The following is a 20764-nucleotide window of genomic DNA, read 5'->3' as shown; positions in this document are numbered from 1 at the left end:
TAGATGGTATAGCCTCTTACACACCTAGGGTATATGGTACCAATCTGATGGGACCACCATCATATATGCGGTCCATCATTGACCACAATTTCATTATGCAGCACATGACTGCAGCTAGTTATAATTTAAAGTTTTTTTTAGTCAACATTCTTTTGTGATAAAATCAAATTTATTTATTTGATCCTTCAGTAGATCAAATTGCTTTAAACTAAAAAGTTTTCCTTATTAAATCAAAAGATGCATTTTATCACATCTCTTAGAATCTTGCCTAATTCTTTAAAAAAAAAAACAACCCTATAAACATACTACCATACTATAGATCAGAGGTTGGTAAACTGCAGCCCATGGACCAAATCCAGCTGGCAGCCTATTTTTGTAAATCAGGATTTACTGGACCACAGCCACACTCATTAAATAATGTATTATCTATAACTGCTTTTCTACTACAACACCAGACTGAGTAACTGCAACAGAAACCATATGGTCAACAAAGCCTAAAATATTTACCATTGGCCTTTTACAGGAAAATGTTTGCAGACGCCTTCTATAAACAACTATAAATTGAATTGGACGATGTATCCAAGAGGGATTAGGAGGAAAAAAAAAATCAGAGAAACATTAAAATATACACCTAAATTTAGTGCCCATAATGCCACTCCAAAGTCCTAAAAATCTAAGCTTCAAACGCAATTGGAACTAGAAAATGAAAATTTTGGTTACATAAAATATAAAAAAAATACTGAAATATATTCATAATTTATTTAGAATAACAAAGTATATTTTGTGCCTCTTGAAATTAATTAAAGCCAATTATTATTTCTATTATAAATAGAACTTACATCCACTTTATATAAATTAGGTTTTCACCTGCTAACGGCTTGCTCCTCATCAGTCATTCCAGTCTCCCTGAACGCCCTGTTTGATTCCGCCAAACTCAAGGCAATTGCTCTCTGAAGATCATCTTCATCATCTCCAGTGAGATCAATCACATCTGAAAAGCAAAACTAACTTTCTCAAAATGGAAAGTCAAACAGAATGAAAGGTAATTCTTATCATGGAGACTTTACACCCTCTATACCCTTTCAAACCAAAGTCAGCACCAACATAATTCTCTATAAGATCCTTTCTGAAGAGAATACGAACATTTTAAATGGAACATACTTCGAAACACTGTTCCTCTCTGTGAAATATAGCTAAAAGCAGTAAGGGCATAAATATTTTTCATTACAGAGGAAACAATATTTACTATGAAGTCCCTGATTAAAAGTATATAATAAGCAGAAAGACTGCTAAAAAACTTCTTTACAAAACAATTTGAAATTAACGTAATTAAACATTTGCATTTCCGCTTTTGGAAGTTAATCCAAATGTCCACACGTCACAGTTCCTCCACACGACCCCCTAGACGCTGTCTGTCAAAGTACAACAACTAACAACTGAGCTCCCAAAAGTCATGTTCCAGAAACTAACTGACCGCAGATACATATACGTTCATATCCACATTGTTTTAAAGTCTGGAAGAACGTGCCAAATTGTTAACAGTGGCTAAGTCTGATGAAGAGGGTTATGGAGGAGGAAGTGTAAGGATCCCTCACTTTCTATTTCAAACACTTCTCTACCATCTGAATTATTTAATAATCATTCAGTTTACTAAACAATTTTAATTTAACAAAAGTTTGCATTTCACAAAAAGAAATACACTAAGCAAAGAAAATAGTTTTGATGCTATAAGCATTCTTTTTCCAAAGAATAAAGGCTACAACTATTACCACCTACAGAAAAAACACTTTTTAACCAATTTCCCAGTAGATATTCATCAATTTCCTTAACCCAAAAGATGCCAATAATACTCACATTATTGTTTAAACAATGGTAAGAACCATAATATGTTGCCAAGTAGGGGATTACAAAACAATATGATGAGAAAGAAAACACCATATCTGTTATTACCTTATCTTTGTGTGGTTGGGATTTTGCCTCTGGGTATTTTGGACAAGTTCTGTATTCCTTTTGTTTATTTGTATTTGAGACATGTTAAAAACTAATTTTTTTTCATTGTAATCCTAGAATTTTATAAAAGGGAGACAAACAAAAAGGAGTAGGTGATGGGAGATAAGATGCTTGCATTTTACCATCTAGCTATAGGGTTACATACAGAGGCTAGAAAAGAATATTCCACACTTAATAAGAAATAAATAATATATATTGGCCTATTTCTATTGTTATCCACACTTTTTCTCCAAAGGGTAGCTTACAAGGATATTAAAAATATTAGAAATAATAGCTGGCCACGGAAGATTTCTTTTTTTAATGTTCTTATAATAAAACCTCACAAAAATGTAGTAAGTAGGGTCCAAAAAAATTCAGTCAAGTAAAATGTAGAACACATAGCAAGGTAACTGAAATGATGGAGCATGCCTAGATCTATCAGCAGGCAAAGGCTTTCTGAGTCCGGCTTACAAGACCTAAGTACAGGTCGACCACGGCTGAACATGGGTGTCACCGGGGTATAACTATCCAATCCAACTTAAATATTGATGAAGCAGAAGTCAGGACTAGAGAGGGATGAAATGGCCTTATGAAAATGAGAACCACCTTGGTCATTAAATAATGACTAGAATAGAGGTGAGTAAAGAGAGAATAATGGAAGTAAGGGAAACAATTTGAAAATCACCAAGCAGCAGAAAAACAGGTTTTGGGGATATGATCAATTAGCCCTCAGACTCCATTCTCTCATCCTCCAAGTATGCTTTATTCAGCGATAGAAGCTGGAAAGATTAAAAGACACAAACAAATCTATTTTCCCAATTCATGTGCAGTTAAGGTTCTGGATAAAATTTAGGTTCCACCAACTGGATGCACTAACAGGAGCTTTGGAAGGCAGAGTGAGGGGGAAGCCCTACTCCTGCTGCTTTTGGGTGTTCTCTCCAGCATGACTGAAGAGATGTGGGTTGTTCCACAGTGGCATTCCAGTGTCCAATTTCCAGCTTCAGGGATGTCAAGAGATAAGAGTAGAAGCGGCAACTAGACTCTGCATTCCAATGTCCGGGCAGAGCTCAGCGGCAGTTACCTAATCTTGGATGCTTATTCTTCTCTGGGCTGCAGCTACAGAAGCATGTTCTTGAACCCAGGAGTCCCAGAGGCAGCCTCCTGATTCACTCACTCACTACCCTCCTGATTGTGGCAGAGGGAGAGCTTCCCTGGCTGGCGAGTCCCACAAGAATCCAGGAGTCATTTCTGAAAGCTGAGCTAGAGATCCTCTCTCCCGTGCTTCCAGTGATTTCTTTAAGAACCTACTCCTCTGGATTAAATTTCTTCTATGAAACTATCTAGAGTGTTTACTGTTTCGTGACTGACAAGTAAACCAAACCAGCTAAGGCAGAAACTCACTCAGAAATAGCAACAACTTAAACTTAGAGCTTTTTCATAATTTATCAATTGTAACTCAAGCAACACAAAAGCAAAACACAAGGCAAGATATTTTTAACTCTATCTGATACAAGAGACAGATAACTGACATTGTGAGAAATGAAGTATATCATCAGAAGAATAAAAAATGGCGGCGAGACTTCAAATTTAAGTCTTCTATTAAATCCAGTGGCTTTCCTCCATAGTAGCAGTTCTCCAAGTGGAGTCCATGGATCCTCAGGGATCCCCTATGGCCCTAGGAGGGAAAGGAGGTCCTTAAGTAAAATATATTCTCATAATAGTACTAAGGTGTCATCTGCCTTTTCTACCGTGGTCATATTGGCACTGATGATACAAGACAACAATGCATTAAACTGCTGCATCTTAGCACACAAATCAAGGCAGTGGCACCAAGTTGTGTGAGCAATTCATTGTTATTACTCACAAATAGGCGCACTCGTTACTCAAAACAGAAAAAGCCAGTTTCTCTTAAGTCCTTGATAAAAAGGGAAAAATCAATTTTATTAAATCTCAAATACTGATTTAAATTTTCTTTTAATTCTACATGACAAATAAGTATGCACAGTACTTCTGCTGTATATCCAAAGCACACTGTTGCTAAAGAAAAAACACAAGTGCAACGCTTGAGTTGCAAACTGAACTGATTTTTTTTCATGGAACACTATTTTTACTTGAAAGAACAACTGACAAACCACAAACTATGATTATGCAGACTTGAGTATTTGACAGATGTTTTCTTGAAAATAAAGTGAACCTGTCACATGAGGGAAAATGAATGACAGCATTTGTTGACAATGACTAACACAGAATTTTCAAGCAAAAATCAGAATTTTGGAAAACTTGTTTCTACCATTATGAGCTTGATATTTCCCCAATACTTAAAGGATTTCTGGTGAAATCAGGTGACATTGACTGTTTTATGATGCAGACGTTCTTCCAAGACTTGGAAGGAAATCTTTTCCAAATTACCAATGCACAGTATTACAAAATCATGCATAGGTAAACAATCCATTCAAAGAGCAAGGTAAGCCATAAAGACGCTTCTAGCATCTTCAGTCTTTGACCCTGGATCCTGACACAGAGCTTCTAAATCACTTGGAACTTCCTGGGTGATAGGAGCATCTTTTGCTCTAATGAGATGACTCTTGGTGGCCTCCTGTATAGCTTCAGGGTGGGCACCGATCACCAGAAAAACCAAACCATGATTAGAAGCTTGGAACTTTGAGCCTCATCTCCCATCCTCCGGGAAGGAGAGAGAGGCTGGAAATTAAATTAATAATCAATCAAGCCCACCTGATGAAGTCTCCATAGAAATCCCTGAAGTACAGGGCTCCGAGAGCTCCTGCGTTAGTGACATATCCACATGGTGGGAGGGTGGCGTACCCCAAATCCATGAGACGGAGGCTCCTGCACTCAGGACCCTTCCAGACCTTGCCCTATGCATCTCTTCATCTGGCTATCCATCTGTATCCGTTATCATATTCTTTACTATATAATAAACGGGTGAATGTGTTTCCCTGAGCTCTGTGAGCGACTGTAACAAATTATCAAACTTGAGGAGGGGGTCATGGGAACCTCAATTTGTAGCCCAGTCAGAGAGAAGTGTGAGTAACCTGGGAACCCATTACTTGTAACTGGCATCTTAGGTGGAGGCAGTTGTGTGCAACTGAGCCCTTAACCTGTGGGATCCGATACCAACTCCAGGTAGTGTCAGAATTGAACTGAATTGCAGGACACTCAGCTGGTATCAGAAAATTGGTCGGGTGTGGGGTAAAAACTCACATATCTGGTGTCAGAAGTATTGAGTGAGGGCAGAGGAAGAAACAAGCAATAGTAGCCTTTGATGCTAGAAAGGTTGGTTGGCGAGAAGTTATTGGTCCTTAACTGAAAAGCTGAGACTTTTTCCTTTAAGCAGTGGAGAAAGTTTATTTATTATTTGTAGCTTCACTATAATTATCATAATTTTTTCCAGGATGTTCCCATTACTCCATAAATCCTCTTCTTTCCAGAAGATATTTTAGAACAATACAGCAATCGTGAAAGACTATTATAACTTACTCGCATACTAAATACAGATAAGATTTTAAAACCAGATATTAAGAAAATAAAATGTTATTTCACTGGAATGGTAAAACCTGAATTTCTTCTTTTTCTGGAGTTAGGGGAATGATTTCCAAAAACACGTAATGAACTATCAATTTCACAATGAAAACTAGCCCTCTGTGATTTTCTTATACGCTCACACTCAAAAAGGAACATAGAATAAACTTGGTGTAAACAATTTCTAATTGGCCAAACTAAATAAAAGTTTAGCCTATGTAAAAATCCCATCCAAATATCAAAGTATTATAAATATTTTTATATCTGTACCAAGCGAGGACCTTGGCAAAACACTCAAACTTTGTTTTAACCAACCCTCCCTCTAGTATTAGTGTGAACACAACTCAAGGGCACAAGCATGTTAGTGTTAGTTGGATACCAGTGTAGAAAATCACACATTACAAAAGCCTATGAACAGGAATCTTCAACATGTTCAAGACTGCTCAAATTAAAACATTTGCTCTGTAAGGTCACAAGTATATATACCAAAACATAACACTCAACCTAAAAAAATCTTGTACATTCCAAAGAGTTAGCATTTGAGTAAAACTTAAATACCAACTACCAAACATTTTTCTGCTAAATCCGAAATACAGGCAATCATCAACTGGTCAATGAAGTAGACTTTAACTGTATGCATTGTTTACAACTCATAACTCATTTTCCCATGAAGACAGTGTATGAAATGACAAAAGCCTTCCAAGTTAGTTCAAAAGAAATCCACTTAGCCCATAATCTAATTGAACTACAATATATGCAGAGATTTTGACTTTAGAAGAAAGTGATTTTCCTTGCTTTCCTCATTTACATAAGCCTAGGCATAGGTGAAACACTTTTTTATATAACCACATTTATATTTACCACCAGCGAAGATCTCTAGGCAGGGGAATGATATGAGCAGAAAGAACTCTGTTTTGGGAGTGAGGAGGTTAAGTGTTGAACAACAGTTGGAGAAGAGTTGTAGTAAGAATATGTATCAGGGCAGGAGCAACTAAAGGAAAAGTACGCAGACAAAAACTCATAGAACTGCAGACTAAATGGCTGTCTTGGGAGATTAGGAAGAGCAGTAAAAAAAACAAAACCTTTAATACAAAATAAAATCACTGGGTCCCCAGAAGGATGGGGATGCCCTTAAGAGAGAAAGGCAAATACGAACATAGGGATGGTCAGCAGGAGCTGAGAAGGGAGAATACTACCATTCTCGCCCTCACTCATTCTGCTTCAGCCACAGTGACGTCCTCCCTATTCATCTCCTGAGCCAAATATACTCCTGCCTGGAGGCCCCAGCCTGGGATGCATTTCCCTCAGACATCCACGCGCTTCCCTCCCTCACTTCACTCAGGTATCTGTATAAATGTGACCTCATCCAAGAAACATTCCCTGACAGATCCTCTATCTAAAATAGCATATCCCATGCCTGACCTACAACCGCACCCCTGTCACCATCTGTCCCTTGACCTTGCTCTCTTGTTCTTCATGAACTTACCACTGCCTGACATTATTTATTTATTGCTTACTGTCTGTCTTCCCCCTATGTAAACTGACACTTTGTGTTTTTTCTAATGGCCTAAAAACCTATCTAATACATATTAGGCAATCAATAAATATTTGTTAAGCAAATAAAGGTTGATATCTAGACTATGGAATAGAGATAAAAATTAGTGAGTCATCTTCATAGTGGCACTAACTAGAAGACTTAAGAACATAGGCTTTATCCATATAAAATTTTTTCTAGTAAGTCAAAGGACAAATAGAATAAGGTATCACGTTAAAAGAATACTTAAAATCAAGAAGACATAAATAATGTAAATTGTGTTTCCTACCTGACTCTCCCATCCTCCTCTGCCCTCAGTCAGCTCTCTTAAGATGTTCCTACTTTTCTAATCTTCTTACTGCGGAACTCAGATTCTCTAAAACAGTGCTCTCCACTAGAACTTTCTATGATGATGGAAATGTACTATTATCTGCGCTGTCCAGTAGGGTGACCACTAGCCACATCTGCCTACTACTGAGCATTTAAAATGTGTCTAGTGCAACATAGGAACTGAATTTTAATATTATTTAATTTTAATTTATATTTAAATCTAAGTTGTCACATGTGCCCGTTGGCAACTATGTTGAACAGCTCAGCTCCAAATGGTCTTGTTCTGTTTTTAATAATTCCTGCTAAAAATTATAATGGCAGCATTGGTAAGAAGGGAAAGTGAATAGCAAAGGAGCCATTTGGGAATTTTGTCATCAACTTTACTATGTTTTCAAACTAAAATTGTGAAAAAAAATTAAAGTTAACATTCTATATGAGTCAACAAAAAGTACAAAGGTCCATGGCTACCCTTCTTCCCTAAAATTAAAGAAAACTCACAAAGTTATACAAGTCATTCTACAGAACATTGTAATAGAATGTAAGCCTAATTGCATGCAATCATTTACAAGTAACTTTCAGAGCATTGTAGAATCTCATTTTTAAGCTTAACCTTAACTTTCAGTGAATCATCAAAACAGTTTTATACATTAGAAATCTCTACGGAAAAAGAGATTTAACTTTCATGGCATTAATTTTTTTCTATCTGAAGTTACTTGTTTAACAAATGTGGGGGGTGGGAAAAATACCAGGGTTCAGTTAATAAACTCCTAAACTGCTGAACATACATGATCTGCCCTCAGCAGAGATGAGAGCACTAGACCTGGATCTGTCACTTGTCCTTTAAATCACTTTTAGGCTGGCCAAGCAACATCACTAAGAGCAGAGTTCTAGGACAGAACTTCAACATTTTTCTCACTTTCTATGCAATCCTTACCAAATAAACTGATTCTAAATTGGTAACACTTAACACTTATTCCAATGTGTTATATCAATTTCTCTAAAACTTAAGCCAATATGTGGCATTATTTTCTGTGCTAAAATTACCTACCCAAATCCCTCTTATCTTTCGATCCATTCTTTGATTGCTCAATTGTAGCACATCTCGTTCTGGTGGGCATATACTGTTTTTCTCCTGTTTTAAAAAAGTTCAAAAGAATTTAATGATCATGAAAGAAAGAATATTACTATTTAATTTCAAGTGGGCAAAAGCCTGGTATGGTCATGTCTATGACAGAGTTTGCCATCACACAAAAACTTCGAAGAATCTCTCCTCTGACTATTAAGTTCACCTACGATATCTTAGTATCCTGCATTGCTACCTCCTTGCATTTGCATTTTTTACTGCCAAACTCCAACACAATTTTATTTCCAATTTAAGCTGGAGGTGGGAGGCACTCATCTGACAATTCACAATATCCAATCTGGACAGGAAATCCAAGTAATGAAAAAAAGTACCTAAAAGTGTTGTTAATACTCTAAATGATTTGGGCTTTTTCCCAGAATTCAACAGAGTATTAAATTACAGTATAGAATGTTACCAAAACAATATCAAACACCAGGTACACCACTTCTTAATTCTCTATGATACAGAATACAAGCTTTCCTTGAAATGTTTCTTTTTTTCTCTCAAAAATGCAAGGTGAAAATGCACTAAAGGCCAATCATTGTCCTACTAACTAGTGAAAATGTAACAACTTCTTGAATATTAAGTGAAGGTTCAAAAATATATGTTCTTCAAATCAAGTGACATAATTTACTTTATCTTCTGATGTACCCAGGTATGAATAAATGAAAATTTCCCCACAAGCCCCAAATCTAACTTCTATGGGATATTTTAGTTTAAAAGCTAAATTTTTCTAGTCATTAAAAACACATGTATTTTATTCCTTCTAAAAGAGACGCCCAGTCATAAACAGTTATATTCTAGCTTATACAAGTAATCATATGTATTTAGCATTAGAGACTTTCACGTCAAAATACAGATGTTTTGTCAGTACTACAACCAATAGATGACACACTTAAAATTAGCCAGGCTCTGTCTATGCTATAGTCCTGTCTGTAATAGACTTTTTACTTAAAAAAGAAAACAAGGAATTAAAAAAAATAAAAACTCCTGCCATATTTGAAGAATTAGTTAAGCCATGGTCAACTTTCAAATAAAAATATATTTCACATAAAGTTAAGAAAATGTTCAAAAAGAGTTTTTGTATCTAGAACATTGCCTTGAAAACTTCCTCAGACTCTGATCACTCCAATACTCCACATGCCTTCAGCGCGCAGGTAGTGTTTTCAAAGGAGGCCTGTGCCTGAATATACATCTTTCCTTCCCACGTTTTACCACTCCTTTCAAGAATTAAAAATACATGAAAGATTTCATTTCTTATCAGCAATATAGCATAATAATTTAAAGAATCTGCTAAATGCATGACATCTCCTTACTTTCTCAGTTTTAAACCATGAAACACTATTATGACACTGCCAAATTTAAATGCTGGATCAAGACTATCTCCAAAAGGCAGCTGTACTTCTTAGAACTTGATAAAATAGGGTACAAATTTGTTAACTGGAAAAGAATTATTGTTATTCATCGGCTACTTTTTCCCAGTTTGATACTAATATTATTATAATGAAATAACCACATTATATTTCTACAACAGTTTTCCTCAATAATCTCAAAGCAACTTTATGAACACACTATCCAAATTATTTAATTCTGTTTTTTTCTTTTTATTTTTTTCGGATGTACATCATATTTCAAATTCTGGATACATTACATCATGTTCACCACCCGAACACTAATTATAGTGCATCTCCTCACATGTGAGCCTAATCACCCCTTTTGCCCTCCCCCTTCCCCGCTTCCCCAATGGTAACCACCAGTCCAATCTCCAATGCTATGTGTTTTGTTTTTTTTTGTCATTTTTATCTTCTACTTATGAGTGAGATCATATGGTATTTGACTTTCTCCCTCTGACTTATTTCACTCAGCATAATACCCTCAAGGTCCACCCATGTTGTCACAAATGGCTGAGCAGTATTCCATCGTGTATAAATACCACGTCTTCTTTATCCATTCGTCCCTTGATGGGCACCTAGGTTGCTTCCAAGTCTTGGCTATTGTGTATAATGCCGCAATGAACACAGGGGTGCAAGTATCTTTATGCCTTTGTGTTTTCAAGTTCTTTGGATAAATACCCAGCAGTGGAATAGCTGGATCATATGGTAGATCTATCCTTAATTTTCTGAGGATACTCCATACTGCTTTCCATAGTGGTTGCACCAGTTTGCACTCCCATCAGCAGTGTAGGAGGGTTCCCATCTCTCCACATCCTCTCCAACATTTGTTGTTTCCTGTCTTGTTAATTATAGCCATTCTGACGGGAGTGAGGTGATACCTCATTGTAGTTTTGATTTGCATTTCCCTGATAGCTAATGATGTTGAGCATCTTTTCACCGTGGGTGTGTATGTGTGTGTAGCTCTTGAAAAATATCCACTAAGTAATTTTATATTCCACTTGAAAGAAATGGTAGAGAAATGGAGTTTCTGGTTTATCTCAATTAATTGTCATACTGAGCAGATTGCTTGCTGTTGTGGTTTCTTTATCAATAAAATGTGGTGTGCTTCTAACCAGGATACTAATTCATATTTAATATATTTAAAATACAGATGTCTGGGCCCCACCCAAGAGCCACTGAATCAGAGCCTGGCAGGGAGGAGCCCCAGCACAAAGAGATCACTACTGTGCTGTCTTTCTCTTTGTGTTGTCTTTCTAGGAGCCCTTTTCTGGGTATAGCAACTTCATGTATTTACCTTCTACCTTGTGACTCAATCTCTTACATCCCCACAAAACGTGCTTGTAACTGAGTCGAACAAACATAGGCGTTATTTATCTATAATTCACAAGATGATTTCAATCTTTGAAATCTACATTACTTGGACTCTTGCAAAAAGATTTTCAAGAGCAGTCCCTTCTGGTTCCTCAATAAGTTGGAAAGGCCTTGACTTTAATCCAACCTATTTGGTGTTATGTTATCCCTGATATCATTCAGTTCTTACTGTGAGCTTCTCAAAACAAAGATGGCTTCTATTTGGCCTGGAAGAAGGAATGTGAAATCATCTGAACCAAAAACGTGATGTCCTCACTCTGGCTAAATTGACAAAATAGTGATGATTCTTCAACTGTCCGAGGCTGCATTTAGATTTGGATTCAAATCATGTTGTCTATTTTTCTCATGAGCTTATATATTTTTTAAAATGTTGCCCTACTATTTGGAAAAGTTTGAACTCGTGCAAGGTATTAGTTTTGTGACTAATTTCTTGTCGTAACTGGAGCCATTTTATGAGTGTAAAGGGGAGCTATCCAAAACATGCCAGGGACAAAACAAGCACCAACAGAGCTGTCCAGACAGCAGTGGGATGTGAGCCCACCCTTGCCATCTGTGACCCAGAGGCAGGAGACATGGGGGTGAGAGCAGGAGTCACCCCCACCTTGGTCAGACACGTCCAAGCCTGGCTTTGTTCTGGCCCTGCCCAGGTCATGGGTTAAAGAGTCTGCTGTGTCTGCCGAGAGGAGGTCGATGGGAGGAAGCATGGTGACCTGGGCCCAGTAGGAAGGACGGTCAGCAGAGTGACAGTGACCCAGGGAAGAGAGAGAGTGGTGGTTTATACTGGAGGGTGGTGGCAGAGATGGAGAGAAGAGAACAGAGGGAGTTTGAGGGAAATATCTATGGACTGCCTGATGCATTGGATGTAGACGGTGAGGAAAAAGGACAGGTCAAGAGGGGTTTCCAGGTCTGGGCTGAAAGCGAGGGGACATGGGGGGCTGTGGACTGACTAGAGCATTCTGAAGCTAAAGCAAGTCTTCCGTGGCTGGCTTCCTCAAGAGCGACCCAAAGTCTGTGGTTCCTCATGCTCCTCTGAAACAGGTCGTGTACTTGGGACAGAATCCGTCCATGTAGTTAGCAGCATTTGAGAGGATAATTGGGAGCAGATTTCCTGCAGAAGTTGTACATCTGCTCTGCCAGGCTGTTTGCACCTTCCTGTCTGTGTCTGCGCAGAACCCTGACCAGAAATGGCACTGTCCTCTTTATCTTCCCTACACTTTTCCTCTCATTCATCTCAAGATCCTTGTTATTCTATGTGGATTCCCAGCATGGACATCACTTGGGAGCAGTGCAGGGACTCGGGCCCACCCAGGACCTTATGAATTACGATCCGCTTTGTAACGAGATCTTCAAGTGATTCATATGCCCCTGAAAGTGTGCAAAGCACCGTGGATAACTTCTCCTTCTCCTTCAGCATTCAGCTCAGGACCACGTCCTCCAGAGACCCTCCCTGACCTCCCATCCAACACCCAACCTGTTGCAGGGACAGTTCGAGAGCCGGGCACAGCGCCAGCAGCGGGTGCACACGCCACCTCCATGAGCATTTATAGTCCGTGAGTCTTTCTCTTCCACTGGCTCTGCGCTCTGCTGCAGGCCATTGAGTGTTCATCTTGGCATCTCCACGAGTAGCATCATATCGGCTCCACTAAGGCAGTGGACGCATCAACCTTGGGAACTCTCACCCTGCCCTCGAGCCCCTCCTGGAGCTGCCCTGGGAGCCCCTGTTGTAGGAGCGCCTAAGAGGTGAGACCCTCTGATCCCCAGGGCCTTCATGGATGGTCGAAACCTCATGGACGTCCAAATGGACATGACTACTCCCCTCTCTATTCCTTCGAAAAAAGCTTTTCACTCAGTGTACTACATCCACACACAGCTGATTTTTTTTCCGGATTTCCCTGCAAAGATTTTACTATGATTTTCTTAAAGTACCGCAGAGAATATACGTGTGATCATAAAAGTTCTGAGTCCTCCTTCATTCCTCTTCTCAGACCCCACAACAGTCAAACACAGCCCCATCAGTCCTGCTCCTCCACCTCTGTGATGACCACCCCAGTGCCAGCCCCAGGGCTCCCTGCAGACCCCTGTGAGGCCCCTCACCAAAACGCTGCCCCCTCTTCCCGCACCCCACATTCCACTGTCTCGAAGCCACAGAGATCTATGTAGATAGCACATCACAGTATACCCCCATCCACCCTCTGTCTCCTCCCCAGGTCTACACCCTTCCCTGGTGTCACTCCCCTGCACTACAGAGACATCTATGCAGTGGGCCCTGGTCCCTGCCCACCTTCCCTCCCCCTCATCTCAGTCCTATTTCCGCTGCCCCAGAAGCCACCTCTCAGGTCTCTATACTTCCTGTTCTGTCTGCCTGGAACATTCTGCCCATGACCTCCCAGGCTAATTCCTATTACCTTTCATCTCAGCATAAATGTCACCCACTGAGTGTTAGCCTGTCACCGCCCTTACCATCCCCCTATAGGAATCGTCTGTAGAGCACGTATTTCCCTCCTTCGTCTCTTGCTCTTTATGATCTAACCTTGCCCCTCAGTAGAATGTAAGCTCTGGGGCCCCCAGTCCTCATCGGGCTGTTTTCTTTCATGCATCGCTGCATCCCCAACACCTGGAACAGCGCAGAAGACATCACAGAAGCTCCAAGTGTAACAATGAATGGATGGGAAGGAAGGCAATAACACGCTCGCACTTCGGATTCAGCAGAGTCCAGTGTGCTGGTCACTCTCCAGATTCCTTCGGGGCCCCTCTCTGGCCGCCTCTGTGCCCGGGCTGACTCCTCTGCCTGCACTGCCCAGGCCTCTGGGAGGCTCCTAGGCTTCAGCAGGAGGTGGGACGACAGGAGGGCAGAGGGCAGGGGCAGTTTTCCCTGTTCCCCTGACAGCCCCTCACAGGCCCAGAGGACACCACTTCCCCTCCTCCCTCCAGCCCAGGGCTGGGAACAGCTTCCCTCTCGCTGGCCCCTGGGAGCCCCACATCCCTGGCCCTTCCCTCGTCCCTGTCTCAGCTCCGGAAACGGCTGCATCTCAGTCTCTTCATCTGCACCATTGGGGTGAAGTGTTTGTAGTGGGAATTTTGTCGGGTACATCAGGCACCTCTCCTTTTCTGTGTACAGGACTTAGGATTCTTTTGTGTACATCGCGGTGGATTGCATGATCTTTTTCTTTTATTTATTTTAAATAATTTTTCAAAATTGAATCTCTTAATTTTACATTTTCCTTAGGTACTGACATAACAAAGTATTCTACATCTGTACTGTAGTTTGTGCGTGTCTGTGTGTGTGGGTGTGGGTGCATGTGTGATTGCCACCAAGGAAAAACTGCATAAAATGGACTGCAAAACATTGAGAAATGTTTTGGCAAGAAACACTATCTTAAACAATACAACAAAGATTTGAAAAATTACAGAACAAAAAACAGAGTGCAAATTATCTAAAATTACCCTCTAAATTAATCTATAAATTTAGGAATAAATCAAAACATTATGAAATGTGAACGGGAGTATGTTGAAGTCTTTTTTTTTTTCCTGCTTTTCCATTGGTTTTTACTAACAATCCAATTCATTCAGGCAAATACTGTCACTTCGCAGATTCCTAATAAGGGCTCAGGGCACACAGAAACAGTCTTTATTGTTTTCTACATCTCTATGTCCTACTCTAATGATGGCTTAATGAATAGTGACCTTTCATTTAAATCTAAACTCAATCCTTATACTGTCTTATTCTAGAGGGTCCAAGGACAGAGAATGCAATTGATAAGCAATGTATTAAATGAAACTTTATTTGAAAAAATATCTTACACATTAGAATGCTTTATCTAGTTGAATAAGAATAAGTAAGTAAGTAATAGGAGCTAAACTAAAAACAGAAAAAATCAAAATTCCTTTGAAAAGAGAACACCTGTGCAGATGTCCTGCTGTGGCTGGGGTGCTGAAGGCCCAGCTGCTGTGGATGCTGAGTCCAATCTGCAGGTGACCCCAGGCCCCTGAGGCCTCATGGCAGGGCCATCCTCCTTCCTGGGGGGGTCCTACCGGCCCAGGGGATCCCCCACACTTCTGGGCCTCTGGGGACCGTGGGAGGAGCAGCTGGAGGAAAATTGCCTCTTGGCAAAGGCTGGAACGAGGCCTCCAACATGGCCAGCCTTTGCCTGTTGTGCTCGTTTTGTCTTCTTAGCTCCTCGAGCTTTCTCTCCGCCACCACGGCTGCCCTCCAGCTTTCTTTGGCTCTTTGCATCTGGAAGAGGTTCTCCTTGTGATAGTAGGAAGTGCACGTCTTCACTTCTTGGGCCAGGTCTTCAGCCATCTTCTTGTAGAGGTTGCGAAGCTGGTACGTGGAGTTCATCTCCCAGCACACGTTGAGGAGCTTCTTCTTCAACTCGGAGCAGACCCTTTCCTCCTCAAAGAATCTTCTGTAAAGTGGCCCAACTTCTTCATCATGTAGCTCATGCAGATTTTGAAGTTTGAGCTTCAGCTGCTGAATCTCACCTTCAAGCTTGGTGTTTTCGTGCTGCAAAGTTGCTTCCTCGGTTTGGAGGGAGAGGATTTCTCCTGGAAGCTCTTCCTCAATTTGCTTTTGTTGCTGCAACCATCTGGCTCTTTCCTGATGTTCCTCTTCATCAGTTGCTTTGGAGACTTTAACAGGCAGGCTCTTCAAAGCCTTTTCCAGAAGGTCGACAGTGTCCTGAAGTGCTGATGTGCTCAGGATTGTATTCATCGCTGCCAAGCACAAGGTTCGTAACGGGAGAGGACTGGCCTCCACCCGAGGGCACTGAAGGGCTTCCACGGCTCGGTTCTCAGGTCCTGTATTCTCCCCACATTCTCCACTGACTTCACTGCAGGCAGGACACCTTTCGCCTGGAGACTTCCCTCTTCTGAAAATATGTCCTGTCTTGACTATCAAAGCCACCACCACAGTACATACCAGGACCTCCCAGTGGAACGCAGGGAGACCTGGCCTCTGGCTCAAGCTTTCCGAAATCACCAGCAGAGCACACCACAGGTGCCTCAGGATCAGCTGGAAAGCAGACGCGATGGCAGGCAGCAGGCCCTCCATGGCTGGGGAGAGCTCCGCAGCTGTGCCTCTGAGTGCCAGTGCCCTGTGGGCCACAACTGACCGCTCGGAACCCTGAGGAGTGTTCCATCTCCAAAGTAAACAGGTGGCTGGAACCAGGGTGTGTCAGTTTGTTGGGGGAGGGGAGGCCAGCTAGGGTCTAGGAAACAGACCCCTAAGTGAGCTCTGAAAGTAGAAGGGGTCTCACTTCTCCAGGCACTGGGGGAGGTCCACAGGGCTGATGGCAGCCTGGCTCTGCCAGTCGAGGCCCACCTGGCCCTACAGCACACCTAGGGGACAAAGCAGGGCCAGGCCATGTCCCTTTCTGTGCACAAGAGCAAGTGGTGGGGGCCATCCCTGGGTGAGGCCCACTCTCCTCCTGTTTTCAAGTTTCCTCCTGTGCAGGGATGCCTGGGACTGCCCACACAGCTCCCCAATCTTCCTAGTCTGAGGCTCCCTCTGTCCTTCTGGTTGGTCACTGGGGACAAGCAAGGGCAAAGACTGAAGGGTGTCCCTAAAGGTATGAACTAAGAGACCAGGATTCCAATCCAAACAACTCAAGAGTCATCAATATGAACTGGCAATCTTAACATTTTATGGATTTTGGTTGAGACAATATGTCCTCATTCAATCCAAGTGTTCCTGGGTGGAAGTGACTCTCCTGGGGTGACACGGTGAACAGGGCTCCTTTCCTCATGTGGCCCTGCCATCTTCAGTATAAGCTTCCCAAGGTGGCCCTGAGGACGGTCCAGTCCACCAAATTGTCTTCAGAGGTGGGCCTCTGGGGATGGCGTTTTTACACATATTATCAAAAATAACTCAACAAACACTTTTTGAGAAACTATGACATTCTAATATGATCATGGGAACATCAATAGTCTCTTGCCCTGTTAGGCTTCATGTTTGGTAAGCAAGAAAGGCACAAGCAAATAATTTTAAAATAACACAGTACTCATTAAGACACAGGTATGCTCTGGGTGCTGGAAAAGCACTTGGTCCAAACTAGAGGCCAGGGGAAACATTCTAGAGCCATTAGCTCCTGAGCTAAATCCTACAACGCCAGAAGAAATTAGGCTGGGGGTAAAGGCTAGAAGGGATTCCTTCGAAGGAAAAGCAAGCATAAAGACAAAAGAAATTAAATAGCACTGGGTGGATGAGAACTTCAAGCCATTCTGCGTCATCACAGTGTAAAGAGAAAAGAACAAAACAGTAGAAAACGAAGTCAGAGATGCAGACAGGAGTCAAGCCACAGTGTGTCTTCAACTTGGACACAGCAACTGGGTCTGTCTTACACACATAAAACTTCTCCCGATTATCACCTATTATCTGTGTGAAGTAGGAGTATTCCAGGCTTAGCCGACATAAGATCATTTGTAGAGCAAAAATACTAAGATTATCCTGAAAACTTGAAATCAACCAACATTAAACAGTATTTAATGCTAATTAATAGCTATAAACATCTATGTGAATGGGTTCTTCCTGGTTATTTCCTAACTTTGAGAAAGTCTATAAACAAAATCAGAAATTCTCTTCCAATACAAGTTAGTAATCAAACTTCTCTAATTGAGAATGCATAAAAATAAATACCTACATTTTATATAATACAGTTACACCACAATGAGATATGGAGGTAACTGAATGTATTTTGAAAAACTCAGTGCTATATAAGCACAAAGTATTCATGTTATGAATAAAAATTAGTCCATAAAATTTTCCATATGTACCTGTGTGTGCGCATGCGTGTGTGTGCTTATTTTGTTACATGGTAATAAACCTTTCTCCAAAATCTTTATTTTGGGGAGGGGCAGGGATTGAAAGAAGGGAAATTCTACTAAATGGTAAAGCTATCAGTAATTAAAAATACTACTTTATCTTCAAAAATAATACTAAGCCTCTACCAACACTTAAAATCCATAAAACAAATGATTTTGCCCATTTAAAATTCTAGAAATTTTTGTTTCTTTAATGAGTAACACTGTAGCTGTTCCATATTTCAAAACAATGAATACTCCATGAGGTGCTCTATGAAAGGATATACCAATGAAATACAATCTGGAAAAAAATATAATGCAGCTAATTAAAACATGCTCCCTTCAAATACACTAAGAAGAACCAAGGTTAAAGTAGTCTTTTTTTTTGTCCTTTACCTCTGCTTCAACAAAATTAATATATCCCCAAGGAAAATTTTTCATTACATTCCTGTCAAAATATTAAGAAAGAAGTAAACTTACTCGCATCTGCTTGGCTTCCCACACTGATGTATCTATCACAGCCAGGAAGCGCGGTTTGGTAGTAAGTTGTCTCCTCCTGCTGAGGGGTCTTGGCATTCTTCGCAGTGAGGAAAGCCACTGCCAACTCCAAGTTTCCATTGCTATCCTTCAAAGATCAAGAACAGAACATCAAATATTTTGGAATAACTCTGTACATTCTCACATGATTTATGTAAGCTTTTCCATAACAACTAATTCTCAAAGCAAAAATCATTTTCAGATTCAAAATCATTCTGATTTTATAGTATAAATTCATCATAAACAAAGAACACTATATCAATGGTAATTCCTTTCTCTATTAATTAAAACTACTAATATAACGTAAAAATCAACTCTATAACTAATTTCTCAGTTTTCCATTACTTTCCTATCTGCTTAACAAAAGCCAATCACAAACTTGTACTTCTAAACAAATGAACAAACTAAAACATGTTTTCTGGAACTTGCCATATACAAGGATGAAAAATGAATATTTAAAACAGTGCTTCTGCAAATAAGAACAAAAAAAGGTATTCCCTTTAAAATGGGTGCTGAACACATACCTAAAGGCAAACTTAACAAGCAAATGTCAAAGACTTATAGGAAGAAAATAGCAAAATGTTCTGAAGCTTGACAGTATGGAGAAACACAAAGAACTCCTAGACAGAAATACTCAATACTGTCAAGATAACAATCCTGCCCAAATTAAATATAAATTTTATGTAGTTCTCATCAAAAGCATACCTGGACAAAATTCTAAAGTTAATTTAGAAGGAAGTAGCTGCTAAAAAACTAAGAATTTTTGAAACAGTAAAATAATAAGAGACCTGCCCAGTTATATCTCTATATTTTCTGTCCAGTTAACAATAAATATAACACTAGCTCTATGACAGCTAGTTGAAACAACATTAGGAAATCCAGGTATTAATAATGGAGTTATCTCTGTGACACAAGGCCAGAACACATTAAGACTGTGTAGGCCTTAAGAATTTTAGGATACGAGTGTAATAGGAAGCCAGTCGAGGGTTCTGCCTAGAAATGACCTGGTATGACTTACATTTTAAAAGGATCATTCTGGCTGTGTGTTGAGACTATAGGAGAGAAAGGGCAGAGAGTCTATTATTTGCTATCATAGTAAATGTCAGGGGTGATAGAAGGAGAAAGATTAGAATGATTCCAAGATTTGAGGAGTGAACAACTAGAAGAATGAAGTCCCCAACCCACCTCGACTCCAACTCTAGGAGCTGCTGAAGAGATAAAGTAAGAGTACAGTTGGAAAAGCACCACTGCTTTCACCTTTGTTATCTGTCACAACCACTGTAAGATTCTCAAATGACTCATCCAAAATACAGGTATAACATATCCCATAGTTAGATAAGTAAACTATAGTAAAACAACTTGCAATAACAACGGCTAAGATTTACTGAGCAGTAATAGGTGCCAAAACATGTGCCAAGTACTCTTCACAGACTACCTCATATAATAATTAGCTGACTACAACAGGGACTTACACAACGAGAAGGTCACTTACTTTGCGAAGCTAAAAATAGATGCTCAAAATAAATAAAAGTGCTGAAATCAATCAACGACATGTGGTTCCCAAAAGTAGACTCCATATCAGTATTTTACTGAGAGACTCAACTCATTAATAAACCTCTTACAAATTTATACCGGGCAACAATTAAGGTTTAAGTACACTGTTTTCACTTCCAGCTACTGAGAACCGAAATGAAAGTTAAAAAAAAAACTAAGGTCATACAGCTTACCTCAAAGGAAATGTGGACAAGAATTAATTTGATTAATTCTTTGCATTTATTTAATTAAACATATTCTACATGTTTCCCAAGTCAAGAAAAAGAAAAGTGCCCTGACAAGGTACCGAGTGTAGTGTCACACTCACTGACACAGAATGGAAAAAGCACATTCTGAAAATAGACATGATTTAGTCATATTTATCACAATAAAGAAAGGACTAGTGGGGCCGGTCGAGTGGTTGAGTTCGCGTGCTCCACTTTGGCAGCCCAGGGTTTTGCTGGTTCGGATCCTGGGCGCAGACATGGCACCGCTCATCAAGCCATGCTGAGGCAGCATCCCACATGCCACAACTAGATGGACCCACAACTAAAAATACACAACTATGTACCGGGGGGCTTTGGGGAGAAAAAGGAAAAATGAAATCTTTAA

General features: G+C 40.2%; 1 protein-coding gene across 1 annotated transcript in view; it reads right to left on the bottom strand.

Annotated features, from left to right (window-relative positions):
• Positions 1-20764, bottom strand: part of LOC138916957 (uncharacterized) — a 66264-nt gene that overhangs the window by 11645 nt on the left and 33855 nt on the right. Inside the window, exons 6-7 of the mRNA XM_070230545.1 lie at positions 18563-18707; positions 868-991 (exon numbers count right to left, since the gene is read on the bottom strand). Coding sequence (XP_070086646.1) covers positions 868-991; positions 18563-18707 — 269 coding nt within the window. The remainder of the gene's footprint in view (positions 1-867; positions 992-18562; positions 18708-20764) is intronic.

Source organism: Equus caballus, chromosome 12 (genome assembly GCF_041296265.1).
Source record: "Equus caballus isolate H_3958 breed thoroughbred chromosome 12, TB-T2T, whole genome shotgun sequence".
In the NCBI taxonomy this organism is placed as follows: Eukaryota; Metazoa; Chordata; class Mammalia; order Perissodactyla; family Equidae; genus Equus; species Equus caballus.
The sequence above is the reverse complement of the archived record's forward strand: the minus strand, read 5'-3'. Positions and strand labels throughout refer to the sequence as shown.